The sequence below is a fragment of the Hyaena hyaena genome, unplaced genomic scaffold (assembly GCF_003009895.1).
Source record: "Hyaena hyaena isolate Hyena2069 unplaced genomic scaffold, ASM300989v1 scaffold_996, whole genome shotgun sequence".
Taxonomy (NCBI): Eukaryota; Metazoa; Chordata; class Mammalia; order Carnivora; family Hyaenidae; genus Hyaena; species Hyaena hyaena.
Genome location: NW_024081629.1, coordinates 26,256 through 47,936, shown reverse-complemented (window position 1 = coordinate 47,936; position 21,681 = coordinate 26,256). Strand labels below are relative to the sequence as shown.

Sequence of the window (21,681 nt, the reverse complement as noted above, 5' to 3'; positions counted from 1 at the left end):
GTACAAAGACCTTAAGAAACCTCACTTCGGTTCCATTTCTGCGGACCACCAAAGCCAAAGATTGGTTTACTTCTACTGTTCTCTCTACAGTTTGTTTTCTTTGTTGAAGGGATGCTGTTTTAAGAGTTCCTTCATAATACAGGGGCGCCTGGGTGGCTTAGTCGGTTAAGCGTCCAACTTTCGCTTAGGTCATGATCTCGCCGTTCGTGGGTTCGAGCCCCACGTCGGGCTCTGTGCTGACTGCCAGCTCAGAGCCTGGAGCCTGTTTCATTCTGTGACTCCCTCTCTCTCTGACCCTCCCCCGCTCACGCTGTCTCTCTCTCTCTCCTAGAAATAAATAAAACATTAAAAAAAAAATTTAAAAAAAAAAAAAAAAAAGAATTCCTTCATAATACAGAAAAAGTTGAAGACTCGTTCAAGCCAGATTTATTACTATATGCTTTGTCTGTCCCCCACTCCTTAGGAAGAGTCTGTTCCAGACATCTTAGCATATCACCGGGAGGGGTTTTAGTTGGTAGTGAAGAAACCCAGCTCACTCTTCATACTAAGCTTTTTATTTTAGGAATAAATGCATGCAGCTGGTATATGAAGACATAAATGAGCTTCTAATTTATTGCAGTTATTGCAGTTAAAGTTTCCACATAAATTCCTTCTCGGTTATTTCATCTGCATCAGAAAGTACGTGCTGGGCTCCAGTGTTGCAGTCGATGCTGGAATTTAAAGCAAGGAAGTGCAGAAGCCATAAAATGATGAGGCATCTGGGCGCCATACTAGATCTGTAAAGCCCTGAGTCACAGGAAAGGAACTAGAATAAAATCACTGCTTTTGCGAAAATGCAAAAACCCATTTGGCATTATAAGCTGGAAAGGAAAAGGAAATGTTAAAAATTAGCCTTGAGAGGTGGTCATAACATTGCTCGCCAGGTTAGGGGATTTGACGAATGTTTTTGTATGAAGAGGTCTTTAGCTTCTTTTTTTTTTTTTTTTAACATTTATTTATTACTGACAGACAGATACAGTGCGACAGCTCATGCATGGGAAGGGCAGAGAGAGGGGGAAACACAGAACCCGAAGCAGCCTCCAGGCTCTGAGCTGTCAGCACAGAACCCAACATGGGGCTTGAATTCACAAACCGCGAGATCATGACCTGAGCCCAAGTCGGACACCCGACTGAGCTGCCCAGGCACCCCTCACTTTTTATAGAAGAGAATACAGTTAGGTTGACTCTAAGGAAGATCAGAGAGTCCATGTGTATCTGATATAAAATTAGAATGATGTCCATGGTGGATTATTTGAACCAGCAACAAACAGCTTTGGTGAAGGAGAAAGACAGCTGTGTGACATCCTGAATTTGGTTATCGCCAGGTACCTCCCTCCCATCCCACTTCTCTGTCCTGGCCCCACCCTTCTGCCCCACACTGCCTGCCATCTCTCACCTTTTGGTTCATGCCTGAGAGGCTCTGGTTTTACAGTGGAAGCTCCCAGAATGTAAGGCCCAGAACTAAGCTTCAGTCCTTCATTTACATACTTAGAATTTTTGACTAAGCCTCAACTCGGGTATGGTAATTGGTTGGAACAAGCTACCAGTTCCTCCGAGCAGCCCTGATGAAAAGTGAAAGCTCAGCACTCAGAGCACGTCTGCTACTCCTGAACGAACCAAAGCTCAGAGAGATTAAGTACTCTGCCTGTCCCCCGACTAGTAAGTGGCAGGACCAGGGCAACCTGTGTGATCCCAGGGACCATGACAATTTCCTTCCCAGATGTTTCCGCTTTTTCAAGTCAGCTAATGCATATCTCAAGTATATTTCTTTGGGGCAAGCTATGTTTCTAGTATGCGCTGTGCTTTTCTGCTCATTTCTTCCATGGAAGAGCTGCTACGTAGACTTCTTTGGGAAGCAATATAAAATATTGGAACCCAGATCTGCTACTCAGCTTTTATTACCAATTGCTTCAAAAGTGAATCCGCTGTAATGAAAATGAGTCTGCCGTACAGACTTTTGGGGGCGGGGGAGGGAGTAGCCATTGAATAGCTTTTGCTGGAAACACAACAGAGTTCAAAGCAAGTTTTGAAATATAAAACTACCGAAATATAAGCAGTTCCATAAAGTTGGAAACCAGTTAAAGGACAATAAGGTTTTTCATTCTTTACAACATCAGCATTTTTTTCCTATTGAAATTAAGGAGTGTGGTCAAAGACAGTCACTGAATCAACCTTTTCTTTCTGGACAAATGCAGTGTCTTCATACACTCTGAGTAAAAGGGTCATGATTAGTTAAGTTGGGCAGTTAGCTGGGAAAGTTAGCAGCATTTTTGGCTAGGTCAAGGAAGCAATGAGTGAGTAATCCTCTTGGCTTGATTGTACTACTATAAACATAACCTTCTTTCCCCTTCTCAGCGATTTAAAACCAAGCAAAACAAGTCTGTTAGAAAAGCCTGCTGTCAGTGATAGAGCTGTACAGGATTCCAGACCTGGGTTTCTGAGACCACTTTGAGCACATGGATCCCCTAATACATATTCCCTCGTCGTCATTACTGTAGGCAGCTGATATCAGGGGACCAGAAGGGCATGTTCTGTTGCTAAGACACAGGGAATCTTACAGCACCTAACACATGGGTGCTGTTTGGTTGTTGTATTTTTTTTTTTTTAACCAGTTGGGTTTTGCAAGTTAAGGGGATTCGAGACCTCTGGTATAGGCACAGTTCCAGTGGCCTATGGAAAGGCAAAATGAGGGGAATTTCCTTAAAACATGAATCATTTATTTTTTTTTCCTCATCATTTCTTGTTTTCCTTTTTTCATCCTGTGACATACTTGTGATTCGGTGGTTGTCCCGCAAATGGGAAATGGGTTGGTGAACCCCTGGCCGACGTAAACATAACTGGATTATTCCTGCCCCGCCTTCTCCTTTCCACAGAGAACCTGTAGTTTTGGAGGATTTGACTTAACGAATCGTTCTCTACACATTGGCAGCAACAATTCTGACCCAATGGTGCGTATACATCAGAGGAAAACGCAGAAAGGTTTGGATTCAAGCATGTGGTTGAGTTTCACATTTAGTGCCTTTGAGAAATGATTGTGGGTAACATCAGTGATCCTACATCATATTTGGAAAGAAGCTCCTCAGTACCCATCTTAGAGATGCTTTGCTGTTCCATGCAGAACAATGATGACCACCTCCATTGATGGTGATGCCTTTGATTCCGGTTTTCTTCAAGTCACAAAGCCAGAGGAGTTTGGCTTCTGCGGTCTTAGCCTACATGCTTTTTGCTCACACTGGCAGCAAGTGCACACGACCACCACACAAAGGAAGTGTGACAGGATGGAGCCCTGTGATCAGGGTCCAACAGGAAGTGCCCACATTTCTAAGAAACCAGTCTTCTCACAGGCCAAGTGCATGGCTCTGTGTGATGAGTCTAGGTCTTTCTGATCTGGGGTGTCCTGGAATGAACCCAGTATCCTTGGACCCAAACCAACCCTGACTCTTCAGAGCCAAGGTTCCAGCTGCCTGAGATCTGCTTCTGGATCTCTCTGGGGACAGGCCACCACTGTGGTGCACAAACTCCGTTCCCTAAGGTTTCCTTTCTGAGGCTCCCAGGATGTAGGTGAATTTTACCTACAGTTTTGTTTCCCCTTTATGCATCTGGCCTGAAACTATGAAATTACAATTCCATGCTTTGTATTTGTGAATATATATCATGTGTCAGCTAAAATACCCATCTGTGATTTTTCAAGTGTTTGAGAATTTCCTAGAAGAATAACACTATTTTACTTGGATATCAAACTTTATTGATTCATAAGCCAGTAATTTCATGTAGCCAATCTTTACAAAAAAACATGAGAGAGGAAGTAGCATTTCTTTATCCCTTCTCAGGGGAAAGTTGTTTCTTTGAACGTAAAATAGAAGGAGAGGTGACCACAGTCTTGTTCAGGGAAGGAAATGTACATAGTCTTAGCAGTTGACCGCATGGAGTTCTAGAATGCCGCAAGTCCAATCAGATGTGGGACTGCCAGTGACCGAGATTTGCCATTTTGTCCCCCCCCCCCCCCGCCGGGGTGATTCAGTAGTAGTATCCTTCTCTTCTTGCCTGCTGCTGGGATTATGTGAACATTGGTTCATTTAAATTGCTCTTTATCAGTGAAACGCGGTCCCCTTGGGTATCTAAAACGATGAGGAAAAGTATAATAGGAGAAGAATATACTAAGGTTAAAAAACAGTAAGTGACCCATATCCCACTTTAAACAAACAAATATACAAAAGGGCCTTAGCGAGTAGCTTTTAATTTTCAGTCAAAAAGACAAATAGCAGCACCGAGTTAACCCAGGAAAAATCTCCAGGTCCTGGGGGATGCCAGTCTTTTTTCTGAAAGGTAGAACCGTGATGGTTTGAATAATAAAATCTGTTTCTGGGCTTCCTTTTTCTGTGATTAAAGGTATTTACAACACTTTGTTTTGCAGAGTAAAGAAGGAGATTTTGTGTACAAAGAAGTTATCAAATCACCCACTGCCTCCCGCATCTCTCTTGGAAAAAAGGTGAAATCTGTGAAAGAGACCATGAGGAAGAGAATGTCTAAAAAATACAGCAGCTCTGTCTCTGAGCAGGTATGGAAGTCCTAAGCAGAGAGCCAAGCCAAGGGTGATCAGTCTGTGATTGGATATGGTGCCAAATACGTTCATTGATATTAACCAGGCTCCAGGATGATGCTTAGTTTGTGGACACAGAAGTTCAGTTGACATCTATTCAATAATTTATTCAAAGATTCAGTAAACATCAGCACTTAAGGTAGTCCATGCATAGCGCTGGGGATACTAGATGCCCTGCCTTGATACAGAAGGATTTTATTTGATGGAATATCTATCCCTTGCTACAAAATGGATCACCAGAATCAAACCTCAAAAAGATACTCAGGTTTCCTTAGATAGCAGAACTTTTCAAATCAGGTAGAGTAAGTTGCTCTAAACCTCCTAGCAAGGGGACCTTCTGATAGTAGTTGTTTCTGCAGGGGGTGTTTTCATTGACTGAACCTGTCCGTGGCCATTAAGGTAGCACAGAATAGAGCCCTTCCCATTCTCGGATTTCATCAGTAGAAACATGATCAGTTCCTGTTCTAATCCTATGGATGGAGGAAATAAGGGCATTTGGAGATTGGGCCTTGAGGTGATTTTGACCTTTTGACTTTCCTTTCCTCTGGCACCTTTATAGCATTGGAGACGTTTGTCAACTTGAAGTATTTAGGTAATGCTGCTTTATCTACCAAATAAAAACAGGGAAAGCAGACATTTTTGCTCAGCTGCTGCCCTCTAGTGGACGTAGGAAGCTGGAATCCAAACATCTCCCCTGTTTGAGTCCCTGAACACCAGGTAGCCACTGGCCTGCACTGTGATTCAGACGAAGCCCACCCAGTATCTTCAGCCTATTCCAGTGGTTCTTGTAGGGGACGACGGGTGTGTGTACAGATTTTGTTTCCGTTCCAACTGGGCACATTTTTGATGGTCACAACTGGTGGGAGTGGGGCAGGCTGGGTGCCACTGGCATCTAGTAGACAGAGGATAGAGATGCTGGTAAACCTTTTATGACAGCTCGCCACAGCAGTTACAGATCCACCATGCTGACTGCTCAGGTTGAGAAACTGGCTTGTTAGACCTACAGGAGAGGTGTAGGCTGCCTCCTGTATGTCTTCCCTTCGTCCCTGTGGGCTCGGGAGCAGTGGCGATTCTAGGTTTCTGCACAGCAGTGAGGCAAACTGCTGTCTCCCGTGAAGCAGACGCCACGCCCATCACTGCAAGCAGTGCCACGAAGCTAAAGCACGTTATTCCCCTGATTTGAAACATCCACTAAAAGCTCTTATACACTTGCATTCTTAAGGGGTTTCTGCTTTATGCATCATGAGCAGAGAACTTTAATGTCAACTTCAGCCACTTTCTAGAATTATGCTAGTACAAAGCAGGCTTCTAGTCTTAATTCTCTACTTTTTTGAAGCAGTCATTTCACTTACGTTAAAAGGAATAAATGATCATTATAACGTTCTTTGTAGAGAGAAAACTAATGTTGCAAGGTTTATTTTTAAACATTTTAGTAGACATATCAACCATTATGGTCAAGATCTTTGCTCTGTCCCTGCTGTATGCTCAGCACCTAGAATAGTACCTCTTTACAGGTAAACAGTAAATATGTGATGAATAAATTAATAAAAGTAATTGAGAACAGACAGGATCAGAGATGTATATTTCATATTGCTGTTGTTCAAAATGGGTGTTTTCACAAAAGCACTAAAGAAGATCATTGGAGGGGCACCTGGGTGGTTCAGGTGGTTGGGTGTCTGGCTCTTGATTTCAGCTCGGGTCATGACCTCATGGTTTCTGAGATCGAGCCCCGAGTTGGGCTCTGCACTGACAGTGCTTGACTGCTTGGGATTCTCTCCCTCTGCCCCATTCCTGTTTACATTCTCTCTCTCTCTCTCTCTCTCAAAATAAACAAACTTTAAAAAACTTTTAAAAAGATAATTGGAAAGATGACTTACTTGATGATTCAGAAAGAGGAATGAAAATATTTTCAGGAATTCATACTTCACAGCTTCAGTTACTCCTCAGTGGTGGCACCTCTGTTTATATTTGTTTTGGGGGTTGTTTGCTCACTTTCCTTAAATGTAAAGCGTAACTGTGGGGGTGGGAGGGCTAGCTGGCTTAGTTGGTAGAACACATGACTCCTGATCTCACGGATTGAGTTCAAGCCCCAGGTTGGGCATAGAGCCTACTTAAAAAAAACAAAAAACAAAAATGTGCTTTGGGTCAGAGGCTCCCATTACTGTTGTCCTTGAATGTCTGCAGGACCCACAGAATCGCATCAAAGCCCTTCTGATGATTCAGCACCATGCAAATAACAGGTTTCATTTAGATGGTTTTGTCCTCACGTGGCTATGTGATGTGCCAGAAAGTGCTATGTTTTGGCAAGTAAACCATTCTGACTACAAACTTTTTGAAGCATGATATTGCCTATCTGTATAGTATCACTAATCAAATGAGCGTGCTATACTTAACATGTGCAACACTTAACATGTGCAAATGAGGGTCCCCGAAGCTAATACTACACCGCCACCCCAAAAGTGAAAAGTACTGCTGAATCAGTGCTGTCCTCATTCTGATCTGAAAGGGACTGCACAGCTTTTAACTAACAACACATAAAGGATGTGAAAGAAGCTAAAGCCACAGATGACATATAGAAATTTTATTACAGACCAAAAAAAAAAAAAAAAGATATTTTTGTTAAATACTTGTATCCTAAATTGCTATTTCATTAGCTAATTTTAATAATTTATGTAAACAGAAGAAGAATTTGGATTTTCGGGTTTTTTTTTTTTTTTTTTTTTTTTGCTTTAAAGTATAAACATTTCCCTTCAGATTAAATATTTTCTGATAGTACTTCCAAATCGTACATTACTGGTAGATTGTACTTGATCTGCATTTGCAGTCCATTGTTATTAGCAACCTAAAGACTATGCTACATGTCTCTAAGCCTTTAATAAAATGTTCTAAGAGGTCGATCTTTTTTTTTTTTGGAGATTTTAAGACTGACTATTTGAGCATGAAGAATGATTGAGTTACGTGAGCCACAACTTTAAACTGAAGGCTACAGATTAAAAAGGAGGAGGATTTGGGGTGCAGAATCGAATATGGGGATAAAAATGGATTTGATTGATTTAGCTGAGGGCTAAATTGCTTCAAATTATGAAAGGGCACCCGTCACTCTGATGCAATTAATTTTGTTGAAATCCATTTCAGGACTCAGGCCTGGAGGGAATGCCCGGCTCCCCTCCGTCTTCACAGCCTGACAGTGAACACATGGACAAGCCGAAGCTCAAAGCCGGCGGTTCTGTTGAGAGTCTGCGGAGTTCTCTGAGTGGCCAGAGCTCAATGAGTGCGTCCAGTTTGTCACTATAGATGGTTTCCGTTGGAGTCCAAATCAGACTTTTACTGAGCATCAGGATCAGGCAGTCAAAAGATAAATAAGACCAAGTTCCCCCCCTTAGGGTGCTGTTAGACCTGTAAGATATCGGGACCTAGAGTTGTATTTGTGCCATAGCAGATGTACAGCAGTGGCACAAGAAGAGGGTGATGAATTTTGATTGGAGAAACTAGGGAAAGCATCTCAGAGGAAGGATCTGGAGAATGGAGGGGAGTAAGTCAAGGGGAAAGGCTCATGAAATGAGCAACGTAAGAGGTGGGGGAGGGGAAAGAATTATAAATGTCACAGGCAACGGGCACCATTCAACCACTCCAGGACTAATGGGTGATATCGCCAAATGGTATGGGGGAGGAGACTAATTTAAACCCACCATTTTCAGAGCACCTGGCCCTGTGCCAGTTCTTTGACTTCTTTGAGTTTCCTCGTCTGTAAAATGGGGTAAAAACAGTATGCCTGAGAGGTTATGAATGTTGAAGGCTTATGGTGTCCTCCGTTAGGGAGTCTGTGACCATAAGCGTAACTATGGGGTCATAATGATAACTTGCTGGAGTCCTCTGTCCATTTAGGTGGTGGATTAGGGATAGCCACCAGGAAGTTCAGATCCCCTGGACTTACAACCCAGCCTTGCTGTGGTCCTCACATAACCATTGTGGCTTGTGACTTCCCAGCTGTGTCCCTCAATTTCCTAATCTGTGATAACCTTTAATGCCTTTAAGCTCTGCTACATAGGAAGTCTGTATTTACCCTGGTTCTTCCTATTTTTTCCTGTGCAGGCGGTCAGACAGTAAGTACCACTGATTCCTCAACCAGCAACAGGGAGAGCGTCAAGTCAGAAGATGGTGATGACGAGGAGCCTCCCTACCGGGGCCCCTTCTGCGGGCGCGCCAGGGTGCACACCGACTTCACACCTAGTCCCTATGACACGGACTCGCTCAAGCTCAAGGTGTGTCTCTGCCTGGCCTCGCGCTGTTCCTTTGTTTCTTTGAGGCGTCTTTTGTTTTCCTCACTGTTGAATCCTGGGTCAATGTTGGGGTGCCGGTATCTTGGCTACTGTGATAAACTGGTCTCGTCTGTACAGAAAAAAACAAAACCCAGCTAGCACTTAGGACGAAGGTGGGTCTTGTGTCAACCCTCTGTCGTCACCATCTCCTCCCCCAGTCCTTACCTCTGACCTCAGCTTCCTTTTAGAATTCCTGTTGCCCTCCCCCCCCCCACCCCACCCTGCCCTTTCAGTTTCTGTGCTTCCTCCAGCTGAAGAAACCTGCCTGCCTTCTCTGTGTGTGACTGACCAGTGAGGCTGTTACGGGACAGCTGGAACCGCACAAGCTTAGGACATGGTTACAGGACAGGGCTTGCTGCCGGCATCTGATCGCTGGGAAGTTCCTTCCCTAGGAAGTAGGAGCTCGGGATGGTGGCCAGGCGTCCAGAGAGCCAGCCAGGTGCCACCTAGCCATAAGCACCAAGAGATGTGTCAGCCACATTTCACCTTGTGGTGAAGGGGGGGAGAGGAGCATGAGACCTCAGGCCTGCAAGGAGTCTAGCCGAGTCTGGAGAGCGCTGGCTCTCTGCCAAGCCCCCTGTCACGGACGGTCACCTGTGGAACCCTGATGCTGGCCTTCGTTGTAGGTTCTCATCTGTGTGACTGACACATCTGACTGGTGCATGGTTCATGCCTAGAGATGTACCTAATGGAAAGCTCTTTGTTCCCTGGGCCACAGAAAGGAGACATCATCGATATAATCAGCAAGCCACCCATGGGCACCTGGATGGGACTGTTGAACAACAAGGTCGGCACATTCAAGTTCATCTATGTCGATGTGCTGAATGAGGAAGAAGAGAAGCCCAAGCGCCCCACCAGGAGGAGGAGGAAAGGAAGACCACCGCAGCCCAAATCTGTGGAGGATCTCCTCGACCGGATCAACCTGAAAGTCAGTTTCTTCCTGTTCTGGTCATACACGGCTCCCTGGTGCCTTCTCCTTTTCCGAAATTAAGCAAGGGCACTTGCAGGGAAGGGGAGGGGGCGATCTATGTCAGCCAACAAGGGCTGCCCGTTACTATGATGCGTATCCATTATTCTACAGAGAAATAGGTACCAGTATTCTAACGCAGCCATCGACCTCTGCTGTGGGTGACCTCCCGGTCAGAATTTGCTGTTAGCCCCAAGAACAGCTTTCGAAGAGCTGGAGCTCCGAGCCGCTACCAGGAAGTGCTGTAAACACACACCCCTGGCGCCCTGCTTGCTCAGCTCCTCAGACCATGAGGATTCACGCCCCCGGTCCCTCTCAGGATCTAGTGAGCCGGGGCCACAGCAGTAGATTGGTCTCCCCCCTGCAAGACCCTCTTGCTCCTGGAAGTCTCCTTGACTGTGCACTTTGGTGCATCAGGGGCCTCAGTCATAGCCAAGGGCACAGTTAAAATGCAAGCCAGTGGGGTCCATCTCAGCCTGCAAGGTACATCTTCTTAACCTCTGATTAATGAAATGCCCTGTGTGCCTGCTGAGCTGTAGGGCTGGGAGGTACAGAACAGATTACAAACGATGCTTAGGGATCTCCAGGTATGTGAAAGGGACTGTGGAAAGAGTTTAGGGGTTCGAGGCTGGCTGCGGGCCCAGAATCACAAGCTTGCTGACTCCCATGGCTCCCTCCCTCACAGGAGCACATGCCCACTTTCCTGTTCAATGGCTATGAAGACCTGGACACCTTTAAGCTCCTGGAGGAGGAAGACTTGGATGAGTTAAACATCCGGGACCCGGAACACAGGGCCGTTCTCTTGACAGCGGTGGAGCTGTTACAAGAATATGACAGTAAGTCCCTCGCGGTACACACGTGTACCTCGTTAGAGCAGCTGCATGCTCAGGTTTCTAGTCATTCATTTGGTCCTACTCGATCCAAAGCCAGGGTCAGTTTTGTACTGTGTCAAACAGCACAGAGGCGTGAATTCCCAATGTAGCCCTTCGGGTTTATGTGGGAGCAAAAGAAAACCGTAGGCTGGCCCCTTTCCTGGTGTTTCTAGGTAACATTTGAGGAAAGTGCTGCTCTAAGTGAGCATTGAATTGCGGTGTCTTCTTTTTTTATAAAAATCCTTTTTTAATTTATGTTGTTAAAGTTTAATTAATTAATTTTTGAGAGAGAGAGAGAGTGAGCCGAGGAGGGCAGAGAGAGAGGGAGACACAATCCAAAGCAGGCTCCAGGCTCCGAGCTGTCAGCACAGAGCCCATGTGGGGCTTGAACCCACAAACCGTGAAATCACGACATGAGCCGAAGTCAGATGCTTAACTGACTGAGCCACCCTGGTGAAAGTTTATTTCTTTTGAGAGAGACAAAGAGAGCACAAGCAGGGGAGGGGGGCAGAGAGGGAGAGAGAATCGCAAGCAGGTTATGCACTGTCTGCACAGAGTCTGCTCTGAGGCTCGATCTCACAAACCGCAAGATCATGGCCTGAGCCCAAATCAAGAGTCCAACACTTAACCGACCGAGCTACCCAGATGCCTCAAAGTTTATTATTTTGAGAGGAAGAGAGGGCATGTGCAAGCGAGAGAAAGAATATCCCAAGCAGGCTCTGTACTGTCAGCGCAGAGCACAGTGCAGCGCTTGAACTCATACGAGATCAGGACCTGAGCTGAAGTCGGATGCTTAACAGACTGAGCCACCAGGTGCCCAAGTTGAGGTTTTCTTAACCCTGTAGATGCCACCTTAGGCACCATGGGATGTATAGCCTCAGCGGGCTGTCAGGACACGCAAAGGTAACAGACAATACCGGGAGTATCTTGCCCAGCCAAGGGTTAATCACTTCCCAAAGCACACCGGGACTGTTCTCTTATTGAATAGGAGGGTTAATGAATATAGGACATTCATTGGCTTCCACTGAAGCAGGAAGTTTCTGAAATGAATATGTAGAGATTCCACACTGCAAATTCTCAGCCGAAGTCATAGCTCATTTTTATAGTCCATGGGCAGCATTCAGTAAGCGCACAGCTTTTATGTAGTCTATTTGAATACACTGTATCCTTTGCTCCATTAACCTAGTCTTCTCTTGCTCTTTATTCTTCAGTCTGGCATCAAAAATATTCCTGAAATTATGCATCACGAGGAGAGTATCCTTCCTAGTTACTGAATTCAAATGCATTTTCTTTCAAGTGCCCTGCTTCACTAGCTAATAGCAGTTCTATAGCTAAAAGACAAACCAAAACCATGGTTAATGGTGGGAAAGAAATAGATACATTACTGAATGTATCGGGCCCAAGAGACATGGGAGCGAGCGAGTCAGTCCAGTTAAATTCGCTTCTGCTTAATCGGTCCTCCCTCTAAATTAACGGATAACAGAGGACCACACACCATCAAAGAGATGGCTGAATGCTAGATAAACACACCGCCTTCAGGGAGAGATCTGAAGAGGACTGTGTTTCATAGTTAATACCACTTTATAAACATGACTCTTTGGTGTCGGAGGGTCTCCTGGAGGTCCGTGGCCAGGTTGTCCACAAACAGCCTCCTGGCCCGCTGCCTGGTGTGGCCAGCCAGCTACACTAATACCCATTACTGTTAAATCACCTAGTCTCCTGGACCGCAGCTGCTCTATAAAATAGCTCAGTTGCGCTTCCTCAGCCCCTGAGAACACCTGGTTTATCAGCCCTGTGCCTTACGTTTCCCAGGGCACTCAGAACATAGGAGCAAAGCCAAACACACAGGGTGACACAGGCCGGACATGCGTTCTCTGTCCTGCTGCCCTGGCTCAGAGTCACTGGTCCTCGTGGGATCACATCCTGAAGCTGGTACCTGGGGATATTTTGAAGGAGGGAACCTAGCATGATGCAGACTCAGAGTCTAAGGAGGGCTCTTTCCTTCTTCAAATCTGCGCTGCACCGCTGCTCAGACTATGCGCAGTGTATAAAGTAGCTTGTCCTCTTACTGGTTCTAAAACAAAGGCTTCAGGGGCGCCTGGGTGGCTCAGTCGGTTAAGTGTCTGACTTCGGCTCAGGTCATGATCTCATACTTCGTGTGTTCGAGCCCCACGTACGGCTCGGAGCCAGGAGCCTACTGTCCCTCCTCCGCTTGCACTCTCGCTCACTCTGTCTCTCAAAGATAAACATTTAAAAACCACACACACAAAGGCTTCCGGGGCTCCCGAGTGCTGGTTAGTGCCAAGGGTCTGGCTCTAGACTCTTCCCAGGATTATAAGATTTTATATTCGGTGCAGTCACATTATATGCATTATATGTAAGTAACATTCTAAATAACTGACAACCAAGAGGAACACCATAGATTCTGTCCAACTCAATCTCTGTGCCCCAGACAGATCCAGAGATCTACTCAGATCGTGCACCTTTTCCAGCTCTCCCACCCACAGGAGCGGGAAGCCCCTCCCCACCGCTGCTCGCCGTCAGACCCGCCAGTCCCTCTCACCGCACGTCTGTGCGTGGGGAGCGCAGGCCTCTGCACAGGGTTCCGCCTGGGAAAGGCTCTAATTGTCTGACAGCATTTCCCTATACTGATACCAAAGCCACTGCCCTAGGCCTGCCAAATAAAAGCTCGTGGTTAATAATATTAATAAATATTTTAATCAGCAATTATTTCTAATATTCAGAGAAGTACAGAGGAAAAAAAGCCATATCCACCTATGCAAAATCCAACTAAAGTTAACATTTTGGCATATTTGCTTCGATTCTTTTTTAAAGAAATACAAGCTCGCTGAAAGGCCCGCTCTCCAAGAATGCCACTCCCTCCCCTCGTCTTTCCCGAGGCAACTGCTCCCCAGAAAATGGTGTGGGTGCCTGTGCACCAGCGCCTTTTGATATTTGGACAGAACAGTGTCTTAGCGCATTGTTCCTCCGTGTGTGTGTGTGTGTGTGTGTGTACTGAGGTGGGGGCGGGGAGAGGGCTTCAGGCCCAAGTTCAGGTCCTCCCCAAACAGGGTTTCAGCCCCCAGACCCCTACGCTTATTTGACTGTGAGAAGAATGTTCATGGCCCTAGCTCACCTTCTTTCATGTCCTTTGTACAGTGGCATTCACGCTATTAAGTGGGGGGAGGGCATCCAGCCGTGAATCCGCAGTACATCTAGCAGGCACGCACCCCACCTCTCGGAAGGAGGACCGTTATTTGGCGAATACTGGCCTTTAGTTTTAGGGAATTTTGCTAAGCTTAATAGTTGGGTTGCTGCTTATTGGCTCTTTAATAAAGTGACCGTAGACCCTTGACATATGCCTCGTGACTGTACCAGCTGAACTGGTTTTGTGAGGCAACACGAGGGATCCCTTCGCTCCCCGTGAATTCAGGCCCCCTGCTGGAGTCCGGTGAGGCCAGCATCCCGGAGACGGACACACAGTCTGCCCTTTCATGCAGGGGCAGCGTTCTCTCTTGTCCCCATCGGTCAGCACCTGGGGGGTCTGTTTTGGCTGCAACGATAATACACAGAAGGGTCTCGCCGATGACAAACTGCACTGCTTCCTCTTCCTGGGTTGTAACTGGTAGTTAAGAGCCTTCATTTGATAGGTACCGTTTTCCTAAATGACATGCTAGGCTAGGACAAAGGCCACTTCAAATCCACAGACTCTTCCACAGAACGAGGACATCACTCCAGAATGTTCTTCTTCTTGTTTGGGGGGAAGGTAAACGTTTTGTCGTTGTGCTTCCTGTTAATTTTTCATTAGTTTAAAAAACCGCATTTAAAAAAATTTTTCTTTGAGAAAGAGAGTGAGACAGAGCACGAGAAGGGGAGGGCTAGAGAGAGAGAAGGAGGGAGACAGAATCCGAAGCAGGCGCCAGGCTCTGAACCCACAAACCACGAGATTGTGACCTGAGCCAAAGTCAGACGCTTCGCAACCAGGTGCCTCCAAAAAACAGCACTTCTTAATCTGTGGTTCTGCTTCAAGGGGTTCCTCTGCCACGATTAGTGTCCTAACACGCTGTCCATGTGAGAAGTGCCAACAGGAAGTGGTGAGTAGAACAGCTATACGTTGTGGATGCAGTCGGCTACCTTCCTGCAACTTATTTTTTTATGACCTGAGAAAAGACGTCAGTATTCTGTTTTGTTTTTCTTTATGTGGTAGGGGAGGGGCCGTGAAGAGAAAGGAAAGTAAATCCAGGCCATTTATCACGCACTGGTTGTTTTATGTAGGAAAGGTTCTCTTGGTCTCTGTTTAATGGGACCAAGTGCCCCCTCCACATAGTATTAACAGTATTACAGACACGTTCTCCGTGTAACCTCACTCCCACACGTGCCTGCGTTGGAGAACATGCGGGTGATGAAGACCCTCCTTACTTCCCATGTGATGGACTTTTAGACTTTCCCTTGACAGAAACATCAGGTACTTAAGAGGCTTCTTTAAAGTGGGGACATTCAGGGGCGCCTGGGTGGCTCAGTCTGTTAAGCGTCCGACTTCATGATCTCGCGGTTCGTGGGTTCGAGCCCCGCGTCGGGCTCTGTGCTGACAGCTAGCTTAGAGCCTGGAGCCTGTTTCAGATTCTGTGTCTCCCTCTCTCTCTGACCCTCCCCTTTTCATGCTGTCTCTATCTCAGAAATAAATAAAAAACATTTAAATAAATAAATAAATAAAATAAAGTGGGGACATTCAGCTTCCAGTCACCCGCCTGAAGAGTGTCCATTACTCAGTGTCCAGGTCAGAGGGCTCCCAGGCTTTCCCCATCCGACCTTTGTGTTCCTGGAACAGAAACCCTGACCCAAAACAACGGGAGAAGGCAGAAAGGAAAGAAAACCCTCTTGCATGTTCCAAGCAAACAAAAACAAAAGGATTTAGCTTGTGCCCCCTTCAGGTTAGAGGTTAATGCCCCCCATTTGCCAGCCTTACTCCTGTTGAAAGAATCCAAGAGCCAGAGCTTGTCACCAAGACCTGAGAATGCTCCTAAAGTCAGTATTTCATGTACCACTTAATTTGGAAGACACAGCTGAACGATTTCTCTAAAAAGCCCACGGCCTAATAACCTGCTCGTGAAAGGGGCATATTCTCCCTTATCATCCCCTCTGTGGTCCCATCCCTCGGAAAGGACACGGATTGAACGTCCCCCCTTCGTGACGGGCCAGAGTCCCCCTCTGAGTAACTTAACAGACACTGACAAACTGCCCCTAGATGATCTCCCTCTGAATGGATTACCGTGTTATACTTTACAGACGACTGTTCTGACCTCCTCCGTTCATTTTTGTCATTCGCTTTAAAATAATTAGCTCCCTTCCAGAAGCCCGAGGCTTCAAAATGTACCTTGATAACGGGATAAACTCAGGACTTGGTGGGCTCTGATTTTCATTCCCCTTCTGATGCCATGCTATGTATTTACCCTCCGTAGGTAACAGCGACCAGTCGGGGTCCCAGGAGAAGCTGCTTGTCGACGGCCAGGGACTGAGTGGGTGCTCGCCGCGAGACTCCGGGTGCTACGAGAGCAGCGAGAACCTGGAAAACGGTAATGTGCACACGGGTAACTGTAGGTGCGCCTTCCTACACCAGCCCCTTGGATCACTTCTGGACAGCTGTGCTTTGGCACAGGACGGCCTGTCCTCCTCAGCCTGAGCCACACCTTGGGGGATACTGGCGCCGGGGACAAGTTTTTCCAGGATTACTGGTGCTTCACTAAGATTCTTTAAAAGACTGAAGCTCTCTTGAGAGGCCAGGCAACTGATGTTGACGACAAACGAGCATAGTGGTGGTCTCCTTCCTCCATCCCACTTAGCACATAAATGGAGAGCTTAAGACACATGTGTGCCAGGGAAAGGATCCTCCACTTTTCATGACCGTGAAGCTCTTAGCGCCTTAGCCCTAGGGTGTGGATCATGAAAGAGCCATGTGGTTTAGAGTGAGGAGTTCTGGGAGTTGAACCCCGAATAGAGCATTTATTAGCCAAAGACTTGACTTCATGTATCCGACCCCCCTCACCCCTGAACTAGTGAGTTTCTCTTTGTTCTAAGAGTTAAGTATTAATAGCTAGCATTTATTAAACACAGACTATGAACTGGGCAGTGGGTTGCGTCCTTAGGTTTGTAGTTATTAATCATCCCTCAAACCCTGCACTGCCCATTGTTTTTTTTAATGTTTATTTTTGAGAGAGAGAAAAATAGAGCATGAGCAGGGGAGGGGCAGAGAGAGAGGGAGACACAGAATCCAAAGCAGGCTCTGAGTGGTCAGCACAAAGCCCAATGCGGGGCTCGAACTCACAAACTTGATATTATGACCTGAGCTGAAGTCAGACGCTTAAGACTGGGCCACCCAGTTGCCCCTGCAATGCCAAGTTTATAGATGAAGACCCTAAAGCTTAGAGAGAGAAAATAATAGCTGAAGTCCTTCTTTTCCTTTAGACCAGGTTTCTTACCTGGTTCCACTCTGGCTATTACTAGGGTCTGTCAGTGGTAGACAGTATTTTAGACCTTATTTTCCTCCTAGAAGCATTTTTAAGCCCATACTCCATTACTGTCATCATACATCAGCCCGTGGTATCTGGGCTTCATTGAACTCTAAGCCAGAAAGGGTTTAGTTTGCATTTGTTATAACTACTTTCAAAAACAGTGGATTGGATTAAAATAGATGCACCCATTTTCAAACCAGGAGAAAAGCATCATATAGGGTGGAGGATGCCTTTATGCTTTTTCTTTTTTTTTGGTTTATTTATTCTGAGGAACAGTAATATCCTAGTGTTTGGCATCTGCCCCTTATTTCAGTGTAAGGACGTTGAGGAGCCCTCAGGGACCATGATGCAAAGCCAGCCCATGAGCGTTAGGTTCCTTCAGCATTGTCGTCATCGCCCCCCTCAGTTTTTCTTATCTAGATAGTCAGCCTGAGCGGGGGTGGCCCCCAGGCTTTGCCCAGTGAAGCAGGTCTACTTGGGGGTCATGGAGGTGGTCACTCCTTCAATGAAAAGCTCTATTCTGGCAGTGCTATATCAGAGACCACAGTACAAAAACATCTAAATTCATACTGAAAGTGAAAAGACTGACTTAATCCAAACAGTCTTTACTTCATTTCTGTGGAAGCTGGATCTCGGGATGCAGGGTTAATCTTAAAATATTACATTTTTGTTAAAAAATCTCCAAACTTCAGTCCAGCTAGATATAACCCAGCTGCCCACATCTAATAAGGTGCTACTTTCTCCCTCAGAGACCATGACCGGGGCTCAGTGTTCTGTCCCCCAACTTTGCATCATTGGGAGAGGCCTACCCGTGGTCTACTTAGTGGAAGTTATTAGAGAATATGTGGTTTTTGCTTCACTGGGGTATTGAGTGCCATACCCACCATAAATGACAAACTCAGTTTGAATCTGTGGTTTACTTCTAATGTTTCCTTCATAATTATATGCACACAGAAGATATTTGGTAGACACATTTTGGAACAAGATCAGCCATGCATTTCACTTTGAAAAGCAGCATAACCGTATATGAGCAAGGTGTAGAATTGCCACAAGTCCACAACTCAAACCAAAACAATGTTTTCAAAATAGATGTGACTTGTTTTTCCATCTTTTCTGCTTGTCCACTTAAGCACACAATATTCACCACCACCCCCCTCCCTCAACCCTTTTTTTAAATCCAAATGTTAAGCCAAGCTAGCTGCACAGTTCTGTTCTGGATCTCACTAGGAAACTGTTTTCATTGACCGCAGAGATAAATGCAGAAGCCCTGGTCCGTGGCGTCCTGCAGGCCTCAGAGGCCTTGTCTGGGCTTTGCCTCGAGCCCCCCACACACTTCAGCATCCGTCTTTTATAGATGAAGCTGCATTAAAAAGGATACTCCTGCATTGAAAATCTCTAATTTAAGAAGTCCGATTCTCTGAGAAAGGATGATTCTGTTACCATTATGAACGTGGCAACAATCTCTTCCTCTCTGACCTCTTCCCCATCCTAGTCCAGAGCGAGTCTCTGCTGTCCGCTCCTCCTGATGGCCATGTGAGGCAAATAAATTGCACCCAAAACACCTACAGCTGCAAATCCTAAATTGTGTGTCTCCTATGCCCTTTTCTTTTTGCAGTAAAAACCGGCATTTGAGCATTGGGAGCTATTAGGTCCTTAAGGAAAACAAGTTACCAGTAGACCATCAGGGTCACAAAAGCAGCTGTATCATAACCTCCTCCACCACATGGCCCAAGTGCAGAGCAATTACTAAGGGAGATGGTGATCTGAAGGCCACATGTCTTGTTTGCTTCCTCCCTGTCCTAACAAAGAAGCAATCAATAGGCAATTTCAGAAAGCTTACTTGTCTCAAACAGGAGTCTTAAGTGGAATGAGGTCAGGTGCACTCCATTTTATAATGGGTGGCTCTGTGATTTCCTGTGGTGGCCCCCAAACTCCTATTAGAGATAGTAGTAAAGGATCCCTTAAATTCTGTTGAATGCATGAACCCCACTGTGAAAAATGCCCACGGTTGATAGGATTCCATTGGCAGCTAAAACCTATCAAGTAGCCCACGTGTTAAAATACTGAGCAACTACTGAAGCAAAGCTTTTTAAACTGCAGGTTGCAATTCATTAGTGGGGTATAAAATCGTTTTAGTGGGTCATGAGCAGCAGTTTTGTAAAACAGAATAGAAAAAAGCCAGGTGCATTCCAAAGGTAAGACTGATATTGTTCCTTGTACTCTTTGGTTCAGTGTGTACATCTCTGCGTGTACATGCATCTGTGCGCACTGGATGAATGTGAAATGTATTTCCTACTGTAGATCATAATTTAAAAAAACAGTTTGAGAGCCCCTATGGGCTCCAAACAAGGACGAGAGTGTGGGGAGCAAGCAGGTAGGGTACAGACTTCAAGGAGGTACTCAAACTCTCAGGTGCCCACCTGCACCTGCCTGACCTTGAGATCAGTCACCTCCAAGGGTGCCCCCTAGGCATGCAGGTCCCCTCAGCCCAATCCCATTTCTAATGATCATCTTGGAGACCTCAAAATCTGACCCATGAACTCCGCCAAAGTGCTCTATCAGTGTGGGAAGATAGTGGTTCTCCCTCCACCCCCATGTGACAGCAGCCTCTGTTAAGACGGGACTGAAAACCTACCTGGAGGACTTCCTGGGAAGACGATGGAGGAGGAGGAGGATCCCAAGCTCACCTTGTCCCATGGACACAGCTAGGTAACAGCCACACCTGTGCATCCACCCAAGAAAACAACCCAAAGACTTGGCAAAACAGACTTCCCAGTTCATTGTAGAGAGAAGGACACGTCAGAAAGGTACAAGGGGTAAAGACATGGCCGGGAGGCGAACTGGTGAGACTAACCACAACCAGGAGGAACACAAGCGCCAGAGAAGGAAGACAGACCCCACACCAGGCACCTCGACATGGGGGACCTGCAGTGGGAAGAAGAGTCTCCACCACCTGGCTTTGAAAAGCAGTAGGGCTTAACTTTCTGAGGTTTTAATAACCAGCTGGGCTGAACGCCAGGTACTTTATTTTTGAGACGGTGAATGGGTGAGGGGCAGAGAGGGAGACACAGAATCCAAGGTAGGTTCCAGGCCCTGAGCTAACCGCACAGAGCCCAACATGGGGCTCAAACTCACTGACTGCAAGATCATGACCTCAGCCAAAGTTCGACACTCGACTGAACCACCCAGGCACCCCAATTCCAGATGCTTTAAAAAAAAAAATCAGTGGCTCAGCTCCAGGAGAGCCAAAGGCGATAGGAAATAGTCCCCTTCAAGAGCCAGCACAACAAACAGCCCTGCCAAGAGATGGCAGAGAAGCAGCAGATTGAAAAGCACCTAGCTTATACGTGTAGGAGATTTATTTACTAATCTCAGAATGGGTACTGGAGAGGCAGGGATCTTTAGGAGACTTCGCCAAGAACTGGTGCCACTGCCCCCCTCCCCTGCCAGGTAGATCTCTGGACCACCTGCAGGAAATGGGGTGAACACCCTCCACCTTCCTTGGTGACACCATGCACTCTGCACCCACTTCTTCCTCTAGACTCGCCCCATTCAAACCACCTCAGTTGGCACAATTCCCCCAAAGCAGCTCTCACCAGGTATTCTGTAAGCAGCCCTGGCAGGGAATACAGCCTCTCCAAAGTGACTCCTGCCCTGCAGAGAGGAGACGATAGCTACACACCCTGGCACGCTCAGTCCCAGCAGCCAAACCTGGTCACCGGCAGTCTGGAGTGAGTGCTCTGCCTATCAGGGCATCTGCAGCCCTGGCATCTGGCCCAACTGCCAGCCCTTCCCACCAACAAAAGCTTCTTGAGACAACACCCTGCACTTGAGTGTGACGGCAGCCCTTGCAAACGGGCTGAGGGCAGGCATCTGGTCTGATGTTCTGACACCACCCAACCGGAAGCTCATGACCACCCCAGACCTCTTAGCGGAGGGACCAAACCCAGGCACAACCACAAACACAACAGACAAACTGCTGTGAAGGAAAATGAGGCCAGCACACTCAGGAGACACCCCTGAAGCTCCTGGTTGTGATGAGCAGGGGACATTGGGCTACAGAGGACCATAAGGCCGCTACTTTCAAATTCAGACGTAAATGGCTTTCCTAACATTTAGGAACAAATGGCAGAGTTAGACAAAATGAAACAGAAAAGCATGTCCCAAGTGAAAGAGCAGGACAAAACCACAGCCAAAGAACTAAATGAAACGGAGATAAGCAATATGCCTGATGATGAATTCAAAGTTAATGGTTATAAAGATATGTACTGAATTTGAGAAGAGTGGAGGATCTCAGGGAGACCTTCAGCAATGATAAAAAATATAAAGAACTAAACAGAGATGAGCTTAATAACTGAAATTAAAAATACACTAG

At 46.3% G+C, this 21,681-nt stretch overlaps 1 protein-coding gene across 3 annotated transcripts in view; it reads left to right on the top strand.

The window, feature by feature from the left end:
* Nucleotides 1–21,681, top strand: part of SASH1 (SAM and SH3 domain containing 1) — a 202,717-nt gene that overhangs the window by 166,146 nt on the left and 14,890 nt on the right. For all 3 annotated transcript variants that reach the window (XM_039221679.1, XM_039221681.1, XM_039221680.1), the window contains 7 exons: nucleotides 2,913–2,987; nucleotides 4,454–4,597; nucleotides 7,775–7,910; nucleotides 8,732–8,901; nucleotides 9,677–9,886; nucleotides 10,611–10,761; nucleotides 16,257–16,370. In XM_039221679.1, the coding sequence (XP_039077610.1) occupies nucleotides 2,913–2,987; nucleotides 4,454–4,597; nucleotides 7,775–7,910; nucleotides 8,732–8,901; nucleotides 9,677–9,886; nucleotides 10,611–10,761; nucleotides 16,257–16,370 (1,000 nt within the window). The remainder of the gene's footprint in view (nucleotides 1–2,912; nucleotides 2,988–4,453; nucleotides 4,598–7,774; nucleotides 7,911–8,731; nucleotides 8,902–9,676; nucleotides 9,887–10,610; nucleotides 10,762–16,256; nucleotides 16,371–21,681) is intronic.